This window comes from Plectrocnemia conspersa, unplaced genomic scaffold (genome assembly GCF_051122295.1).
Source record: "Plectrocnemia conspersa isolate PC_06_02 unplaced genomic scaffold, ASM5112229v1 ptg000006l, whole genome shotgun sequence".
Taxonomy (NCBI): Eukaryota; Metazoa; Arthropoda; class Insecta; order Trichoptera; family Polycentropodidae; genus Plectrocnemia; species Plectrocnemia conspersa.
Genome location: NW_028277170.1, coordinates 23867654 through 23888256, shown reverse-complemented (window position 1 = coordinate 23888256; position 20603 = coordinate 23867654). Strand labels below are relative to the sequence as shown.

General features: G+C 32.9%; 1 protein-coding gene and 1 long non-coding RNA gene across 3 annotated transcripts; one reads left to right on the top strand and one right to left on the bottom strand.

Moving 5' to 3' along the window:
- Window positions 1-125: 125 nt before the first annotated feature.
- On the top strand, window positions 126-6297 carry LOC148234579 (uncharacterized). Its single transcript, XM_088187840.1, has 3 exons — window positions 126-389; window positions 4949-5730; window positions 5808-6297. Exons 2-3 carry the CDS (start codon window positions 4951-4953, stop codon window positions 5877-5879), a joined length of 852 nt encoding a protein of 283 aa, XP_088043966.1. The 5' UTR covers window positions 126-389; window positions 4949-4950; the 3' UTR covers window positions 5880-6297.
- Window positions 6298-13672: 7375 nt separating this feature from the next.
- LOC148234578 (uncharacterized) lies at window positions 13673-19956 on the bottom strand. 2 transcript variants are annotated; one of them, XR_015810071.1, is made up of 4 exons: window positions 19898-19956; window positions 15128-15347; window positions 14939-15068; window positions 13673-14858 (listed from the first exon to the last, which is right to left on the bottom strand). It is a non-coding gene; the product is annotated as an uncharacterized LOC148234578 (long non-coding RNA). The 2 variants fall into 2 exon arrangements; XR_015810072.1 differs by having other exon boundaries at window positions 19903-19947.
- Between the last annotated feature and the right edge of the window lie 647 nt (window positions 19957-20603).

Below are 20603 nucleotides of genomic sequence, written 5' to 3'. Positions count from 1 at the left end.
CATAAATTATAATCTATTTTAACATACTTATAAAAATCTTCTGTAATATTGCATTATTAAAAAATCTATATGAAAATCAATATTATTAGCACTTTAATATATTTTTTTGATATAAAATTCTTAGAGTCAACATTTATTGCTTATAATTAAAATATGATAACACACGTTATCTTCATTTTTATACTAATAATTATGTTATATTTTTCTATATTCATTCGTAAAAAACGTTTGCTAGTTGGCAACACTGCTGCGAGCGCCTGGCGGCAACACGTTCGACTCAAACTTGTCATTCGTTTCCGATATTCGGTGTGACTAGCAGGCTTTTGTGCAAGGTGGAGATTCGCTGCTGTTCCTACTCGAGCTGATCGGCCGTGAGGCCCGAGGAATAGGTCAGTTTCAACCGTATATGTTTCGAATGCGATGTTTACGGCCGGGGCATTCGTTATGGTTAAATTAGACGCATGCGCGGGCGCCATTTTTAAAACGGCCATTGCGCTAACGGCTTTTAGCGTCAGTTTCGGTCTGCGCTACGAATAATCTCGGAATTTCATAATTTGAGAAGTTCGCCACATGGCGCAGAATTCAAATATTCAGTTTAAATGGATTAACGACATTTGGCATGAAGGCCCCGCGGCAGTGAGCCTCTTGCCCATTATCTTCATGTTTATACTACTTATGCTATATTTTGCTATATTCATTCGTAAAAAAATCTCTCGTAGAACGAGCCGGCTAATTTTTGCGGGGGATACGTCCTGGAAACGATCGCATTAAGCGAAATTTCGCGATCACAGGTTCGGGGACGTTATTTTCTAGGGACGTAAGGCAGTCCGTTTCCTGCAGTTCTTCAATAGTCAAGTCCATAAATAAGTTTTACGTCATCCAAATCTTACGGTTGCTTCGCCAAAAAACTGGTAAATTTTTTTTAGAGTAACCTGTAATGGCACGAAGATTTTCTGATTGGTTTCAATTTTAATTCTCCGGATGCATTTCCACCGAGAAGAAGAGTTAGACGGTCCATGGATGCTTTAAATCCAGAACCAGTCTTCTCTATGAAAATAAACGTACGTGTTGTCATTCGTTTCCAATAAAGTCCAGTCTCATCCACATAAAAATTAATTTGGTGAATAATTTCCCCTTTCAACAATTTTACGGAACTCCATTGGATATTTTTCAGCTGATTCTACGTCTGCACTAGGCGATTCACCTTTCATTTTAATGTTAAGCAAACCGATCAAACCAACCTTTGCTTGCTTTAAATACTTCTTCTCCTCCATGTTGAGATATTAAATGATTCCAAAGACCAAGTGATTTATTGAGGGCCCCGCGGCAGTGAGCCTCTTGCCCATTATCTTCATGTTTATACTAATTATGTTATATTTTGCTATATTCATTCGTAAAAAAATCTCCTGTAGAACGAGCCGTCTAATTTTTTTATTTTTTTTTCGGACATTTTAAATGTGTGGAGCGGCATTTCGAATAATTTCGCATGCGGAATTTACAACCGGGGCTTTTGCTATGGTTATGTTATATGCATTTTTTTCGGACATTTTAAATGTGTGCGTTTATACACTTTTAGCCTGCCGAATATACCATAAATCTTGCGACTTATTATGCATTTTATATATGTATATTTTAAAATAAATACTATCTATTACACACTCTAGGCCAATGATTCCCAAACTCTTTTGGCCCACGGACCCCTTTTCATACTCAAAACTTGCCCACGGACCCCCGGTGAAAAACTACAAAAATGCATAATAGAAAAATTACAAATTTAACATTCATGTCTTGAATGGTAAATGGTGACGTAAAAATAAAATATAAATAAAACATTTTGTTAAAGAAGTATTTATTAAAAATATAATTTTTGTTTTAAAATACTAAAAAAAAATTAAATGTCTTGGATGAACCTGATAAGATGTAAATGTAATGAGTGTATTTATGTCCGGCTCAATGTTTGTGAGTAGCAACCTCAAATCCCCACGAGTACTAATTTCTAGTCGGTTTCTTTTTTTGTGATGAGAATCCACATTCTACCAAATAGGAAGACTGAAAATCAACCAACAGCTTCTGTACAATAACCCATAATGCTGGATATAAAATTAGGATCTGTTTTCGTAACCAGAACGTTGTCGTATCCTTGTTTAAACATTGGTTTCAGCTCCTAATTTGTAGATAATTCAATAAGTTGCTCTTGTATTAGTATGTATTCATCTGTATTTGTGCTCTGAGTTTAACTACTTGCAAAAGGGTTCAACACCCAGTTGGGAATATCCAAGTGAAGATTATCTTTGGTTAAGGTCCGGATGAAGCGATGTTAAGTGTTGACAATAAGCAAACAAATCTTCATCTCTATTTTGCAATTTTGAAAGATTGGAAACTGAGAATATTCTCCTCTTCCCTAGTTTTCTTTGTACAGCAAAAGTTTTGCAACAAACGCAGATATTACACTTTTAGTTTTGATTAAATTTAATGTGTCACCTTGTGGTTTCAAATTAGTCTCGTTAAATCTGGCAAATAAATCAGTCATATAAGCGATGTCATTTTTTGAGATATTTAAATTGTGACGCAAATCATTGCCTTTACTCTTCAGGAATTCCAACACTGTATCAAAGAGTGAATAGAAGGGATCCAAACATGCACCTTTAGATAACCAACGTACTTCTGTGTTAAGTAGTAAACGATTATAGTCATAAGTCATCATCATTTTTAAAACAAAGTTGAGCAAATAATCTCTTATTTAAGGCAATCCTTTTGATTTTATTAACTGCACTAATGACATAATGTAGTGATTTATGCAAACGTTCACTAAGGATTTTGTGACCAAATGATGTAGATGAATAACACAATGTACCGATAATACATTTGGTATAGCTTGTAAGTAGCAACGGAGATGATATTAGTCAAGGGTATAGCTTTTACATCGAAAAATCTTTTTAATTCAGTAAATAACGTTTCACCTTTCGTATCAGTTTCCAAACATATAGCAAATAACAATTCTTGTGAATTTTTTATTCATTGTTATTTATTTTAACTTCCATATTAATAAAAATGTGTCACAATTTTTTAATTTTATGTTAAACCTTGCGCGGACTCCCTAATGTTGTTCAGGGTCCCCCAAATCAATTTTAATTTTCCATGGACCCCCTGAATGATCCCGGGGACCCCTGGGGGTCCGTAGGGACCACTTTGGGAATCACTGCTCTAGGCAAATAAAACCTGACATTTTTAAAAATAAATACAATAAATGTAATAATATAAACATATATAAGTATGTTACCATTATTCTGATTATTCATCGGCGACAGATTCCATTCAAACGTCAAGTTGGCTGTATTCAACACTTCTCACACTGCATATTTCTTTGGGGTGAAAACAAGTAGGGGAAATGAGCATTTTGCTGAAAAATAATATTCTATTTAAATACAAAATTGTATATATTATACATCTTCTATATGTATTATTATATTAAACTCTTTTAATATCATTACATATAATAATTAAAATAAGAATTTAGTATATAATAAGCAAAGACATTATAATCAAGTATTTAACAACCAGATCAGAGAAGTGAGTTTAAGCGTACTATGAACTAGGACCTAGTTCATAGTACGCTTAAACGTGCATTATATGATCACCTAGTTACTAGGTGATCATATAATGCACGTAGTTCCTTCGAGCTTTTCATGTTAAAATAGACAATTTTTTCTTTTATAAATGTTTATTAGAAAACTAAGAATACTGGAATAAACACTTTAAAATTAAATACAAGTTTTATTTTCCATAAAAATTGTCGCTAGATTTACTTTTTATAGTTGACGCGATGAAGTATTGTTTTTTATTTTAACGTGAATATCATAGGGCAATTTATTTATAAACTTAATTAGTTTGAGTTAACTCGAAATTTGTATTTTGTGAATTCTCATCTCAAAAATTAGCAAAACCATTTTTAAAAGAGTACTGTAACTAGTAAGTTGCATGACGCAAAAACTAATTGCACAGTCCCACTCTTGCCTATGCAGCGGTATAATAATATACAGTTCTTTAAAACATTTAAAAATATTCACATAAATTTATTTTTAACAAAAAAATGCTATGAAAGTTTTCTTGAAAAAATGTGCTGATTTAAAGGCTCGGCTACGCAGAGAGCGGTTTGTTGCAGACCGCATTCTGTCTGACAACTGATGCAACATCACATAATACAACCAGACCGCCTGTCGCTGCGACAGATCGCTCTCTGTGTGGCCGAGCCTTTAGAGTTAAGATTATATAGTTTTTTTAATATAAGATTTAAAGTATTCAAAGGAGCTAAAAACGTGTCTGTGCCACAAAAACTATTGTAAATTAAATTTTCTTGTCTTTAAAATTTAAGCTGGTTAGGTGTGAACGAGCGATCATTGTTCGGAACATTTAAATTATTTATGTAAGAAATCTAATTGTCTCGCATTTCTCGGCTCATACCCAATTTTTCGTGAAAAATTGACACTATTGAGCCATGGCATCAACAAGGTCGCGCACTTTGACCCGTCGATCACTTAAGACCATATCGTAGAATTTGTCGATCAAATTTGGTGTAGTCATCTCAAGTGGACGTCCCGGACGATGTTCATCACCCGTGGGTGTACAACTACATTTAAACTCATGTATTTAATCACAATATGAAATTCGTTTTTATATTGTACGAAAATAACAGAGGTTGTTTGCTTCAATCGATTGTAAAAATGAAAGGATGTGATGCAAATGGCTGACAAGTTGACAGCAGTTTATTGACAGATGGTACTTTTTCAGAAACAAACTTGTTTCGATACTACTAGCGCCATTTTTTAGATTTTCTAATATTTTCTATGGACTTACTGTAGTATTTTAAAATTTTATTTAAAAAATTGTTTGTTGAAATTTTAATACATCTACAATATTTTAAATAAAAATATGAATTTATTTATTGCAGAAATGGAGTGCGATGAAGAAGATATAGTAGAAATAACTGCCGAAATTAAACAAATGCTTTTTTTGGATAATGAAGTGGATGAAGATGAAACCATGAAATCATACATGGAACCATTACTGGGAAATAAAATGAAACCAAATACAAAGGCATTTGAGCTACCTGACTCATATGAGGTACCAAAGTCGTTAATTTTACCTGAATCGTTTGTGGTACCAGAGACGATTGAAATACCAAACTCATTTGCATTAGAAGATGTAATAGAGTTAGCAGAGGCACCAAAGGCATTTGAGCTACCAGACTCATATGAGGTACCATACTCTGAATTATCTGAGCCAATGGATGTGCCAGAAGCATTTAAGTTACCAAAGAAGATCGAATTACCAGACTCATTTGCGGCACAAGATGCAATTTATTTAGCAAACTCAAGTGTGGTAGCAGAGGCACCAAAAGCATTTGAGCTACCTGACTCATATAAGTTACACGAGACATTTTATTTATCTGACTCGTTTGAGGTACCAGAATTATATCGGTTACCAGAGACGATTGATTGCAATATTTGTGAAAAGAGGTTCACACAGCCATACACGCTGAAGAAGCACCCGTTGAATCATAACAAAAGCGAAAAGATCAGGATATCGTGCAAACAATGCCAGTACACTTGCACCTGCTTACACTATCTCAATCAACACATCCAGGAAATGCATGGACTCTGCGAGCTGGAAAAATGCCCAAAATGCGATTTTTACTGTATGGATAAATTTAGCTTATCAGTACACAAAAAGGTATTATAAAATAGGATTATACCGATAATTATATAACACGCTAGCTTGTCGTTAATTACTCATAAATTACTTTGCAGCAACATATTGGGAAGAAACTACTGAAATGTACCGAGTGCCCTTACGAAACAGAAAGAAAGAAGTGTGTATAGTATGTTAGTATGTAAAGCAGTAAATACATTTCAATAACATGTTTTTATTGATTTACTTGAATTTTCAAGTGAATGCACTGTTAAGAGCTATTTTAATCTGCAAATGGAAAAAAGAGGGTAATAGTATTAAAATTGATTAAAAAATGTATAATTGTAAACATTATTGAATCATACAATTAATTTTAATTTTTTTTAAAAGATGTAAGATTGTCAAAATTTTATTGTCAATCGAAATATCTGAGTTTTGGAATATGTGTATTGTTTTAAGCGAAAGGTATTAATATTAATTAATATAAATGTTCTTAAAAAGTTGTGATATTTTAATTTTTTAGTCAAAATATGCATATTGTATAAGCAATATGTGACATTTTTTTACATTAAAATTTTTAAAATATTCAAATAGAACATTTTAAAAAGATATACGATTGTAAATATTTTATCAATCGAAATATCTGACTGCGCATTTAAAGCAAAATTTGATTATTATATTTATATAAAAAAAATTAAAATAGGTATAATATTATTGAAATGGAAGATTGACAATATTTTGTTCAATCGAAATATGTACATTTCCATATATATACATATATTTCTTTAAGTAAAAAGTGATAATGTTAATTTATGTAGAAAATTTAAAAATAGATTTAATATTGTTCAAATAGAACATTTTATAGAGATATACGATTGTAAATGTTTTATTCAATTGAAATACGTGATTTTGCGTATTCAAAGTTAAAAGTGATATTAATCATTTATATTGCAAATTTTATAATATTATTAAAATATAACATTTTAAAAAGATGTAGATTGACAATATTTTGTTCAATCGAAATATTTTAATCTGCGTATATGTATACTGTTTAAAGTAAATGTGATATTAATAAATTATATTGCAAATTTTAAAATTGAAAAATAATTGTTCAAATAAAACATTTTTAAAATATGTAGATTGACAATATTTTGTTCAATACAAATTTGCGTATATTTATATTGCTTTAAGTAAAAAGTGATAATGTTAATTTATATAGAAAGTTTTAAAATAGATTTATTTAATGAAATACGTGATTTTGCGTATTTAAAAAAGTGATATTAATAATTCGTGTTGGATATTTTGAAGTAGTTCACATAGAACATTTTAAAAAGATGTACGATTGTAAATGTTTTATTCAATTGAAATACGTGATTTTGCGTATTCAAAGTTAAAAGTGATATTAATCATTTATATTGCAAATTTTAAAATATCGTTCAAATATAACATTTTAAAAATATGAAAGATTGACAATATTTTGTTTAATCGAAATATGTAAGTTTGCGTCGATGCATATTGTTTAAAGCAATACGTTATGAAAATAATTCTCATAAAAAAATAAACAGATGTAAGATTTTGTTTTTTGTTCAGTCTAAATATGCTTATTGTTTTAAGCAAATAGTGATAGTAACATTTAAAATACATACATTTTTGCTTAAAATTATATAATATATATTTATTAAAGTTATTGTTATTGTTTTTTGTTCAGTCAAAATATTTATGTTTATTGCTTATACCAAAACGAAATTATATTTTATTTTTAAAATATTGTTCAAATAGAACATTTTAAAAATATGCAAGTAAATTGTTTAAAACAATACGTGATTAATAATAATTTTCATTAAAAAATAAACATGTAAGATTTTGTTTTTTGATCAATCTAAATCTACGTATTGTTTTAAGCAAATAGTGATAATAATACTTTACATTTAAAATTTTAAAATACGTACAATTTTGTTTAAAATTATATAATATATATATATATATATATATATATATATATATATATATATATATATATATATATATATATATATATATATATATATATATATATATATATATATATATATATATATATATATATATATATATATATATATATATATATATATATATATATATTAAAGTTATTGTTATTGTTTTTTGTTCAGTCAAAATATGTATGTTTATTGCTTAAACCAAAACGTAATTTTATTTTATTTTTAAAATATTGTTCAAATAGAACATTTTAAAAATATGCAAGTATATTGTTTAAAGCAATATTTGATTAATAATAATTTTCATAAAAAAATAAACCGATGTAAGATTTTGTTTTTTGTTCAGTCTAAAGTTGAACAAACATTTATTTATTATAAAATATTCAATATAAATTAACATCATTACTTTTTGTTTTAAACAATATACATATTTTGATTGAACAACAATTTTTAAATCTTACGTATTTTTAAATGTTCTATTTCAACAATATTTTAAAATAGAACATTTTAAAAATATGTAAGATTTAAAAAATTTTGTCAATCAAAATATGTTTATTGTTTAAAGCAAAAAGTAATGATGTTAATTCATATTGAACATTTTTTGCTCAATACAAATATTTGTTCAACTAAAACATTTTTTAAATATTTAAGATTGTCAATACTTTGTTGAATCGAAATATGTAAATTTGCCTATATGTATATTGTTCAAAGCAAGTGAGATTTTAAATATTTTGTTTAATCGAAATATGTAAATTCGCAAATAAATTGCTGATACATATACAACAAAATACAGATTAGAGAATACTTTGTTAGATTTTAAGAACTGATTACGTACTTAATAACATAATTTGTAATTTTTTATATCATTAAAAACATTTCACAAAATAACTACTTTTATTGTTACTACTTCAGCTCGTTTTAATAACGTCGAACCAAAGGTCTGTGCAATATTTCAGTTTTCTATCTTTCATTCCGAGGTTATTATTTAACCTTATTTTACTGGACTAAATCTACTTAGAGTAGCATTTCTTAATTGGGATCCATGTGGCTTTAAAATAATAAAGGGGGGAAATATAAAAACAATACCTTAATATTTACAAAAATATATTATGTTTTAATAACTACAATGAAAAAAAAAATTTTCTATATTTTAATACTTATTCCGATTACTATGAAATGCTATTCACATGCCGACAAGCCATTAAAGGCATATTTTGGGAATGCCTTAACAAAGAACAGATTCTTTCTTCAATGATGACGCCAGAACTGTCATTTCTCAGCAAAATAACAAAAGCAGATATTCATGTTATATAATGCTCATGATCTATATTGTTGATATATCATGCTCATGATTTAATACATATTTATAATTTAAATATTCAGGTAATGCATAAAGGAAAGGTCTTATATTAAAAAACAATTTTATTTTTTAAATATATTTATTTGCAGAAGAAACGCTAATGGTAAATATTAATTAGATACCGTAAATGTTTTGATCCCACAGTTTTTTTTTATATAATACCTATACTTATTCAACGATTTAATACAACTTTGTGATTAAAGCAGAAAAATATGATCTCTAAATATACAATTGTATATGAATACATTTATTTTAATTTATTATTATCAACAAGTTATTCACAGATACTGTGGAAATAAAACATTTGAACTCCATTAAATTTGATTAGATAAAAAATATATTATTTATATTAAATCTCTATTTTATCTTCAATTTGTTAATTTATTATCGGAAAAGGCTCATATTATAATTATATTACTTTAATATAATTTTTACTAATGCGTTATTAAATAAATTAAAATAAAAACATGGTCAACATAAGCATAGCTAAGACTAAGTTTAATTTTAAAAGAAAATATTTCAAGGCCAAAGCCGGCAATGTAGGAGCACAGTTGTCAATATTTATTCTTAATTAATTTCTTATGCAATTTATTTACAATTATGTGCTTTATTGAAGATACTTCGATCATTTTGATATCTCAGATTTAAGCCATACTCATTCACAGATATGTACAGCTGGCTGGACTCCGCTTCACTAATACCCGGTCTCCAGGATGGAATCTCGACACTCGGCCCGCTTCCTCTCTGTGTGCTGGACTCTTTAGAGGATGTCGCCAGTCGTAAGTACGCGCCGCCGCCGCCGGAGACCCCGTCTCTGCGTTTTTTGCCGCTAGGTTGTACCAGAACACGGCCATCAGTGGGGAGATCTCACTCCTTGCCGCCGTTCTTTTGATAGTCCGATGGTTTCTGAGAAGTCAAAACGGCGTATTGTACACATGGTCACTATTCAAAGGGAATTATCGTCTAATGGATAATTTTTGCTTTTATTGGTTTTTAGTGGGCTCTTCCATCGTCCTCTTTAGCCAGTGCTTCTCGACCCTCGTCATCACGTCCGCCCTGTTCTTGCTCGACTCGACGAACGCGATGAAAGCAGTCACCCCGTACTCGTTCATCACCTCCCGCAGAAGCGATAAGCGCCTTCTCACTAGTAGTTCGGTCATCCCAGACACTTTCACTCTACAATTTCCCTGTAGGGCCGAGCTCACCCAGCTGACGACGGTGGCAGAGTCACACATGATCTGAATTTTTCGCAGACCCCACTTCAAAGCCAAATTCACCCCTTTTACGACAGTGTCGAGCTCTGCGAGGTTGATGTGTCCCGCATCGTCCATCTTCCTCAGCCATGAGGCATCTTCCACTGGTTGGCCGGCTATCTCCACGAGCACCCCCAGCGCGAAAGTACTCACATCGCACCAGACCCTGCCTTCGTTCGTGCCCGGCACCGTCCACTGACCATTGATGGGATCTTCTCTCGTCACCCTTTCTAAGATCTTTACAACAATCTCCTGGGCCCTTCGATCGATCCGATCATCCCAGGTGCGACCCAGCGCCTCTCTCTATGTGAATCTGGAGGTAGGCGTCTTTTAGGTCGACCATCTTCGTCGGGTTGGACACCTTTCTCCATCTCCTGATGGCTTCGTCGCAAGCTGTAGCCTCGTATCCCGGTCCGCACATGACGTGGTCGTTTAGCTTTCTGAAGTCGAGCACGGGCCCCACCTTAGATTTGATCGGTTGAACGACTCACCCCAGCCAGGAGTAGCTTTGACTAGCCATCCCTTGTCCAGCCACTTGCTGATTTCTTCGTGGAATCCCTCCTTCGCGGCCGGACGGTTCACACTGTCGTAATGTGTTTTGCTATTTCTTAGAGTCGGCACTCCAGCCTTCCACCTCCACCGCGCCGTCCACTTCTTCCCATCGAAAATCGCAGCGAAATCGTCATCCTCGACCACCGCGCTCGCAACCTCCTCACTGGCCTCGGCTCCCGCTACTACACATCCACTCGGTAGGCCAGCTTCTACGCCTCCTCGATCTTCTTGATATCACAGAGGATCTCGAACCTCTATAACCAGTCTTCGACGCAGCCCTTGCCGTCGAACCTCTCGAGGACGTCCACCAACCTGACGTCCGCCATTGCGCTGAAATAGCTTGTGTTGAATTAGATCAATGTGGCCGTTATCGCCAACCAACCTCCGTTCCGCGAGTTGTTGATCCTCCGCCCTCCGTTGTCATGCCGCCCCCGTTGGCCTTAAGCCCACCTCGGTCAGCCTAGTCCTTACAAATAAGTACGACAAAAAAAATATGTAGAATCAAGCTTTTTTGATTATTACCATAAATCTCAAAGCCGGACAAGCCAGACACCGTTTATTTTGGCCGGACACGCAATCAAAAAGCCTAACTATGTCCTGCTTTATCCGGACGTCTGGCAGCCCTAAACCCATATATAGTGGAATAATAATAATATCTATTAAACTCTAGATGTTATATATGTGGCATGCAAACATAAGTAATCATCATCATCATCATCATGACGCTACAGCTACGGGGTTTGATCTCAATCACGATTATTCTTCATTTGCTCTATCCTCGGCCCCACTCGCTGACGCTGAGTGTATATAAGATCCTTTATTACATCATTTAGCCAATGTAGTCTCGGTCTGCCTTCGCTCTTTTTACGCTCAGGCTTATAAAAGGGCATCTCCCGATACAACCCCATAAGCCAGATAATCTTCCTCACGATCCTTCTCTTGAAAGCCTGTAGATCAGGTCTCGGCAACTTTTTTTTTGCTATGGGTCAAAATAATTAAAATGTGACTATCTTTTAATCAAACGTCATTTAATCTGTTTATTCAGGCATTGTCTCAAAGCACTATAGTAGAAAAGTCTAAAAAAATACATAAATTATAATCTATTTTAACATACTTATAAAAATCTTCTGTAATATTTCATTATTAAAAAATCTATATGAAAATCAATATTATTAGCACTTTAATATATTTTTTTGATATAAAATTCTTAGAGTCAACATTTATTGCTTATAATTAAAATATGATAACACGTTATCTTCATTTTTATACTAATAATTATGTTATATTTTTCTATATTCATTCGTAAAAAACGTTTGCTAGTTGGCAACACTGCTGCGAGCGCCTGGCGGCAACACGTTCGACTCAAACTTGTCATTCGTTTCCGATATTCGGTGTGACTAGCAGGCTTTTGTGCAAGGTGGAGATTCGCTGCTGTTCCTACTCGAGCTGATCGGCCGTGAGGCCCGAGGAATAGGTCAGTTTCAACCGTATATGTTTCGAATGCGATGTTTACGGCCGGGGCATTCGTTATGGTTAAATTAGACGCATGCGCGGGCGCCATTTTTAAAACGGCCATTGCGCTAACGGCTTTTAGCGTCAGTTTCGGTCTGCGCTACGAATAATCTCGGAATTTCATAATTTGAGAAGTTCGCCACATGGCGCAGAATTCAAATATTCAGTTTAAATGGATTAACGACATTTGGCATGAAGGCCCCGCGGCAGTGAGCCTCTTGCCCATTATCTTCATGTTTATACTACTTATGCTATATTTTGCTATATTCATTCGTAAAAAAATCTCTCGTAGAACGAGCCGGCTAATTTTTGCGGGGGATACGTCCTGGAAACGATCGCATTAAGCGAAATTTCGCGATCACAGGTTCGGGGACGTTATTTTCTAGGGACGTAAGGCAGTCCGTTTCCTGCAGTTCTCCAATAGTCAAGTTCATAAATAAGTTTTGTGTCATCCAAATCTTACGGTTGCTTCGCCAAAAAACTGGTAAATTTTTTTTAGAGTAACCTGTAATGGCACGAAGATTTTCTGATTGGTTTCAATTTTAATTCTCCGGATGCATTTCCACCGAGAAGAAAAGTTAGACGGTCCATGGATGCTTTAAATCCAGAACCAGTCTTCTCTATGAAAATAAACGTACGTGTTGTCATTCGTTTCCAATAAAGTCCAGTCTCATCCACATAAAAATTAATTTGGTGAATAATTTCCCCTTTCAACAATTTTACGGAACTCCATTGGATATTTTTCAGCTGATTCTACGTCTGCACTAGGCGATTCACCTTTCATTTTAATGTTAAGCAAACCGATCAAACCAACCTTTGCTTGCTTTAAATACTTCTTCTCCTCCATCTTGAGATATTAAATGATTCCAAAGACTAAGTGATTTATTCATTCATTCAAAATATTCAATTTTTTTTAATTGTCAGTAGCGATATAACAATCCGCGCTCACCGGAGTCGTGATGAACGGTTACCTGTATTTCTTTGGGGAAAAACAATCAGGGGAATTGGGCATTTTGCTCAAACACAATATTCTATTTAAATACAAAATTGTATATATAATACATGAATTCAAACAATAGTGTGCAAAGAAAACGCATCACCTATATGTATCATTTCCGAACTCTTTTAATATTATTACATATAATAATTAAAATAAGAATCTATTGTATAAAGCAAAGACAATAAACCCATACCTCGCTTTACGGCCTAGATACGTTCCATGAAACTTGGCCGCAAAGCGAAAAGCCATATAACGAATCAATTATTCTAATACAAATTCATACAAATTCAATGGGATCGGTTCCAAATTTGTTAAATATGTAACATGGTTTATCATTTCAAATGCATTTTATCTTTTTATTTCATTTAAATCAAAAATACATACATAGCAAGTACATACATTTGTATATAAAATAATAACAGACTCAAAAAACCAACAATAATCCATAAACAAAAATGAAACAACTTCATGTTACATAAAATATGTGTATGAAAACATACATAATTTTTTTTAAAATGGCTTTAATCTTAAGACGATGAAGAAATGGTAACCTGCAGATCACTGTCATTCTCATTTTTCGCTGGTAAGGATGGGCCTGGCTTAAAAAAATTGTCCAACGTTGTTTGTCTTGCCTTTTTGTCTCTTTCGTTCTTCAGTGATTAATAATAGCTAATAGCTGAGTTAATTCCTCGAGAAACTTTAGCGCTACGTTCGACGTCAGGATCGTTTTCAAGGAAGATGTTTATTTCTTGTTCGAAATAGGAAAAAGCTTTTGACAATTTTTTTGATGTTAGCTGTTTGGATACAACAGGCTCTGTCTCTTCATCAAATGCCGGTTCCGCTTGCAACTGAATGAGTTCCTTATATGAAAGGGGTTCCCTATCAGCTTCAAGTAGATCAAGCACATCACATTCGTTCAAACCTTCAAAGCCGAGATCATGTGCTAGATCCAAAATGTTTTGCCTAATTTCAGGAAGGCAATTAACTTCTGCACCAGTACTTTTTACACATTCTGGCCATATTTTTTTCCAAACATGGTTCATTGTTGTTAATTTTAATTCCTTCCATGATTCACTGATGTTGTTAACAGCATCCTTGATGTTATAGTTTTTCCAAAATGTTTTAATTGAAGATTTACCATCGATTTCCCTTATAAGTTGTCGGAAAGTTCGGCGTAGGTAATATGTCTTAAAAGTGGCTATTGCACCCTGATCCATTGGTTGGATCAGAGCTGTTGTATTTTTCGGAAGGTACTCAATCATGACATCTTCAAAAAATTGCCGCTAGATTTAGTTTTTAAAGTTTACGCAATCAAGTATTGTTTTTTATTATAACGTGAATATCATAAGGCAATTTATTTATAAACTTTTAAAAATTGGGCAGGAAACAGCTCTTGCTGATAATTACGTACAGACGTATGCATGGCTAAAGCTGCAAAATATTTGTCTTTTGCACTCGATACGTTTGGTGGGTGGCTCGCAATCCATTTTGGAGCAGTAGAGTGTAGCCGTAAGCTTAGCATATGAAACATTAAGTCACATGATTATAATTACATTTATATCTTTTAATGGTGAACTTTGCAAAGCAAACATACCGGATTCTTACTACGAACTGGACTAAGTACAACTTTGAATCTCACTGTGTTTCTGTTGCGGTCATCGCCGCCTATTTAATATCGTAATGTCTTCCTTTTCTATTTTTTATATAGTACTTGGCTCAAATGCCTAAAAAATGAGTCGAGCGAATTAGCAGCTCGCAGAGAGATCGCAGACGTATGACTTACACAGTGGAATAAATTCTTTGTCATGACAACAGTGAATTATACGTGATTCTTCACTCGTACTTATTATCCTGATAGTTCATGTGGCGTCCAAATATCCACACTTTCCATTTGAAGCTCTGAGACAAACCTTACTGGTCTTTCTGGTCCTATTACAGCAGGCATGGTGATATCTAACAGCGAAGATCATTGGATGCATCCAAAGAGCTAAAGTAGTATCACCCTGCAACAAATTAAATTATAAATTCTTAATAATTTTTTTTAAGAAATAATTTCTAACACCAGGATAAACCTAAAAAATATATAATCAATATATACTCTATATAAAAAAATATTTAACTCTTTCCAGGTCATGTCCGAGTTAGCTTGTAATTTGTATTTTGTGAATTCTCTTCTCAAAAATCAGCAAAATTTTCATAAAATTTATCATAGCACTTTTTTTTGATAGATATTAAATTTGTACGAATATGTTGAAATGAAATGAAACAACAGCTGCATATTTTTACACCAATACATAGGTTCGTGCAAGGCGTTATGGAGTCATTTTTAAAAAAGTACTGTGACCAGGAAATGGTATGATGCAAAAACTTCTTGCATGGTCCCATCTTTCCTATGAAGCGGTATAACGTGTCTGCGCACAGAAACTTATGAATGTGCATATCTAAATTAGATTTTCTTATCATTTAAATTTAAACTGGTTAAGCGAGCATTGTTCGGAACATTTAAAATATTTTGTGAGGTATATCTAATTGTCTCGCATTTCTTGAGTCAGAATTTTAATATGGTTGCAGTCAGAATTTATATTACATGGGTCAGAATTTGTATTAAAAGGTCAGAATAAATATTAGATGGTCAAATTTATATTAATTGGTAAGACTTAAGTTGACACATGGTCAGATTCACCACCAGCGGCTAAACAGATAGGGGTGAGAAGACAAAGAGGGAGGCCAAAGTTGGCAACTAAGACGCTTAACGGGTCTTCTTTTTTTAACCCTTTGCACTCGTAATCGTTTTTGTACTATGTAGGTAGCCAACTCTGGAAAAATGTTAAATTCTATAATATATTATTTTAATTTTTAATATTTATAAATTTTATAGGAAAAAGGGCTTAATAATATGTGGGAAGTTAATTTATTGTAAATAAAACAAATAATTATGTACAAATATTAATTTTTATTTTTCTTAAATCCGCAAGTTATATTAGTATTGACAGAAAGAATTGCAAAGAAAACTGTCAAACGTCTTATAAAGAACATTAAAATATTATTATTTCTTGAATACGAATCCCGAGTGATCAATTTCATGTCTTCGCGTAATAAAAAGAACAGCCAGAAAATGTATTACACTTAAAATAGTATAGTATACACTCAAATATCAATTTAAACTTGCGTAGTAAATGACCTTCCAAGTGTTTTCTTCTTTTCACTTACATAATTTTGAGATAAATTTAGGTTTTGCTAATTAATTCAGGCGATAAAGCCATTTTGTTTTTACAGCATATTATTATTATATTTATTGCTTAAGTTTTTTCACTGTATGATATTACATAAAACACTCTGGATGAAGTCCGGGCTTGCTATCGCACATATTACAAATATTCACTGTTTGTTTTCGACTTCTAGGAATACTTATATCAGAACATACAACACAATCCTTGCATTTTTTATCGTCCAATTTCATGATTTCATGAAATTTTCCATCCATTCGGTGCTGCTGATCAAGGTTGTCTACTGGTCGTATTCTCTTTTGAGATGAGCTTCCTCTAAAATTTCCAACCAATTGATCCACAAGTAGTCTTCTGAACTGTATATTTTGTATTGATTTTTTATTTTTCTTCATCGTGTCTTTTTATATAAAATGTAAGTGTTAACCGCATTTGCTTCCAAACCCCAAAAAATTAATTTCCGTTCATAATTCCTTTGCCATTAAGAGTATAAACTATTATTGCTACAGATTTTTTGTCTGTTTCGGCCAAACCTCCTCGAATAAATCGTTAAGTGACTTGCGTATCATTAGTGTGCCAGCTATTTAGAATAGTCACAACTCGTTTATTCATTCACACTAAAACCATTGTCTCTTGATTTCTACCAGAAATGCTTTCTCCTTATTTTTTTTTTTTTTATAAACTAGATTCCCTTTTTTATTTGGCATAATAGTCCCAGTAGAATGACTTTTCAAGAGATATAATTCTCTCGAAAGGTCTAAATTATTGTAGTACCTATCGGTGCACACGTGAAGTCCCTCTACACCCGATAATGAATGTCTTAAATTATTAAATAATTTTAAAACTATATTGGTTGTGAAAGGATATTTTGAATTATTAAAATTTTCTGATGTAATGAATCCAAAATAAGGCAAAAGGTTAATAAATAACCTTTATGCCTGCACTACACTCTCTGGAAGTTGTCCGAACCGAAGTTACAACTGAAGTCAGCCGAGATCTGCGACTTCGAGTAAGCGACCACACTGTCGCAAATTTAATATGCCGTCCGAAAGGCGGCCATGAATGACGTCCGGACGGCAGCTTCTGTCACGTACAGCCGGCATATTTGCGCGCGATCGAAAAATGTGCCAAATAATCGCAATTTTTAAATTGTCATATTATTAAACTTACACTACTGATAAGTATAAAAGTTTGTGTGGGCACTCACCAATACAATATCAATGAAAACTTTTCGGTCGTAAATATTCAATTTACGCAAAATCTTTGTCGGCTTTTGCAAAATGCCATAAGGCATAAAAATGATACTTCAGAATATGAACATCACATGTGTGACTATTTTAGAATTTGTCGCCATCGATTCTAAATGAGAATTCGTTATGGTGTGACATTTATAATATATAAACCGATCTAGGAAAATACATAAGGATATTCGAAACGATTTTTTTAACAAAATCAAGTACCACTAATTATTTTTTAATTATTTAATTTTATATGAAAAAAAATATAATAACGGTATAAGTTAGAAGAATATACTATCAAAATATAATTAATCCCTTTTGGTGCCCTAAAATATTCAAAGATGTCAGTAAGAGTCTGTTGAAGACCCCGATAAGTATGTGGTATTATAACTTGACACGTGACCACGATGCAGCGCTCATCATGCGTGTTGACGCTTACGCCCATACTGAAATTGAAGTGAGTTACTCGTTCTATCTCAGTTTGCAAAAAAACATATTATTATCTCTCTCACTCTCGTCACTTAACACGCGAGAGAGCGAAAGGGGAAGTATCTCACCGCTTGCGCTCGAAAGAGCAGCTCCGACTTCGGTTCCTTTGACTTCAGTCTGTTTGTCGACAATGTTCGGAAGCGCTTGAAGCTGGCCAAGTCGACTGAATTACCCCCACTTTACCACCCGTTCTCGGTAACCTCGGACAACTTCTGAGAGATTTTAGAGCTGGCAGAACCGAACTTGACCGAAGTAACCCACTATATTCTCTGTCCTTGGCCAACTTTGGCCAACTTCCAGAGAGTGTAGTGCAGGCAGTAGATAATATTTTTTTTGAAATTCTAAATATGGATTGACTTTCTCAATTCTATGCAAAATAGCATTCAAAATATTTGAAAGAATCCATGTCTTTTAAAAATTTCTCGAGAAAATTGCAGTTATGTCGTGGAAAAATAATCTTGCATACATTTTGCAGGCCACAATCCCATATTAAATATTACTCCAAGAAACGCATTCATTTCATCTAAGTTAATATCTAACCAATTATGCCATGTAGATATTGACGATAAAGTCATATTTGAAATCTGTATACTTGCATATCTATTGGTTTCTAAAATAATTTTGCTAACCAACTCAGTGTAAAAGAATTTAAAATAATCAATTGGTTGTGCACAGACCAAGGACATTTATCACTTGGTGGCAAATATTGGTATTGATTTGGCACACTATCATTACCAGTTATTATTCTCCAATTTTTTTATTTGGTGCTTCTGATTGTTTGAGGTACCGCTTCTTCATCGCTATTATTTAAATTCGATTCACACCAACAAGCCTAATTTCGACGTCACTTTCTTCACTATCATCATTAGAAGATGAAAATGAAATCATCCCCATCACTATAATTACAAAAAATATCATCACAGTCACCATATATAGTTTCACTTAGACACAAATTACGGACAACGGAGAACTATCGAAAACACAATAGGCAAATAAAAACGCCACCGACGCATGTCAACCTTTGGGAGAAGTTTCGGCAAATTTGCCTTTAAATTTAGTCATCGAAAAACCCCCCGACTTAACCCGATAAATAAGCTCTCCCCGGCTTGATTTAAGTAAAAATGATATTCTTATTCTTGACTCTTAAAACTTATCTATAATGCAAAAACACCATTTAAAATATGTACAGGAAATACCCAAAAATCGATGTTATATTTCATTAATTGAAGCGCTCTGACGCACCATCTGAGTAATATAAAGCCAAACGCTGGCGAGTCCCACGCACCTTACGAGCGGAAAGGATTAATGTTACTTAATTTCATTACGCAGTTGTTCTAAAGGCAAAGATATATGAGTACCACGGTTGAAATGAGATGATAAAATATGTGACTGGCAGCACGTTACTTTATTATGACCATGTGTTATTTTTATTGCTGACCATTTACTAACAAAATTCTGACCGAGATTTGATTTTTATTCTGACTCAAAGTTGATTCAAATTCTGACTATTTAATTTTACGCGAATCTTATTGTCAATTTATATAATCCTCCTTTTAAATAATTTCTAAACAAATATCTGATGTCTCTAAATAGTATGTATACCTTACTGGCTATTTGCGCGCACTCCGCGTTGACATCAGGCCGTAAATGTTGCTACGCTTAAAAACAGAAAAGTCATTCTTCATGCTGGGATAATTAGTAATGTAGTTTTTTTTTTGAAGAGACTAAGAAATAATAAAACAATAATATAGTAAGATAATTAGTAATGTAGTTTTTTTTTTTGAAGAGACTAAGAAATAATAAAACAATAATATAGCAAGATAATCATTTAGTTCAGCAAGGAACGAAAAACTTAAATTCAACGTATTAAACACAGAGGAATATTCTCCATCTTCATTTCGATTCGCCATTAAATTTAATATTATGAAAAGAATACCTCATTTTAAAATTGTAAAACCAACCGTTACTTGCTTGAAAAACCGTGTTAAAATCTTTTTTATAATCTATCCTTCCAATCTTTGTGCAAACTAAGAACTTTTGCTTGAATAATTGAAATACTCAGAGGGACATCTTCTTGATGTTAGTCATCGATCCATGATGACAAAGATTTTTTCATTTCATCCATGTCTTTTTTGCCGTGGTTTTTTGGAAACATATCTTTAAAGATTGTGGAAATATGTATTTTGAACGTATTCCTTAATTATATTTTGATTTTGCAAAATTGAACATATCGTTGACCTGTTTGTATCACACGAATGTCTGATTGAAGCAAAATATTCACCGCTATCAGAACGTTCAATAATTTCTA

Bases quoted from the DNA above. Each gene is read 5' to 3' on its own strand.
- LOC148234579 (XM_088187840.1), top strand. From the start codon at position 4,951: ATGGAGTGCGATGAAGAAGATATAGTAGAAATAACTGCCGAAATTAAA. The intron at 5,731-5,807 runs GTATTATAAAAT...ATTACTTTGCAG, and splicing joins GCTTATCAGTACACAAAAAG to CAACATATTGGGAAGAAACT.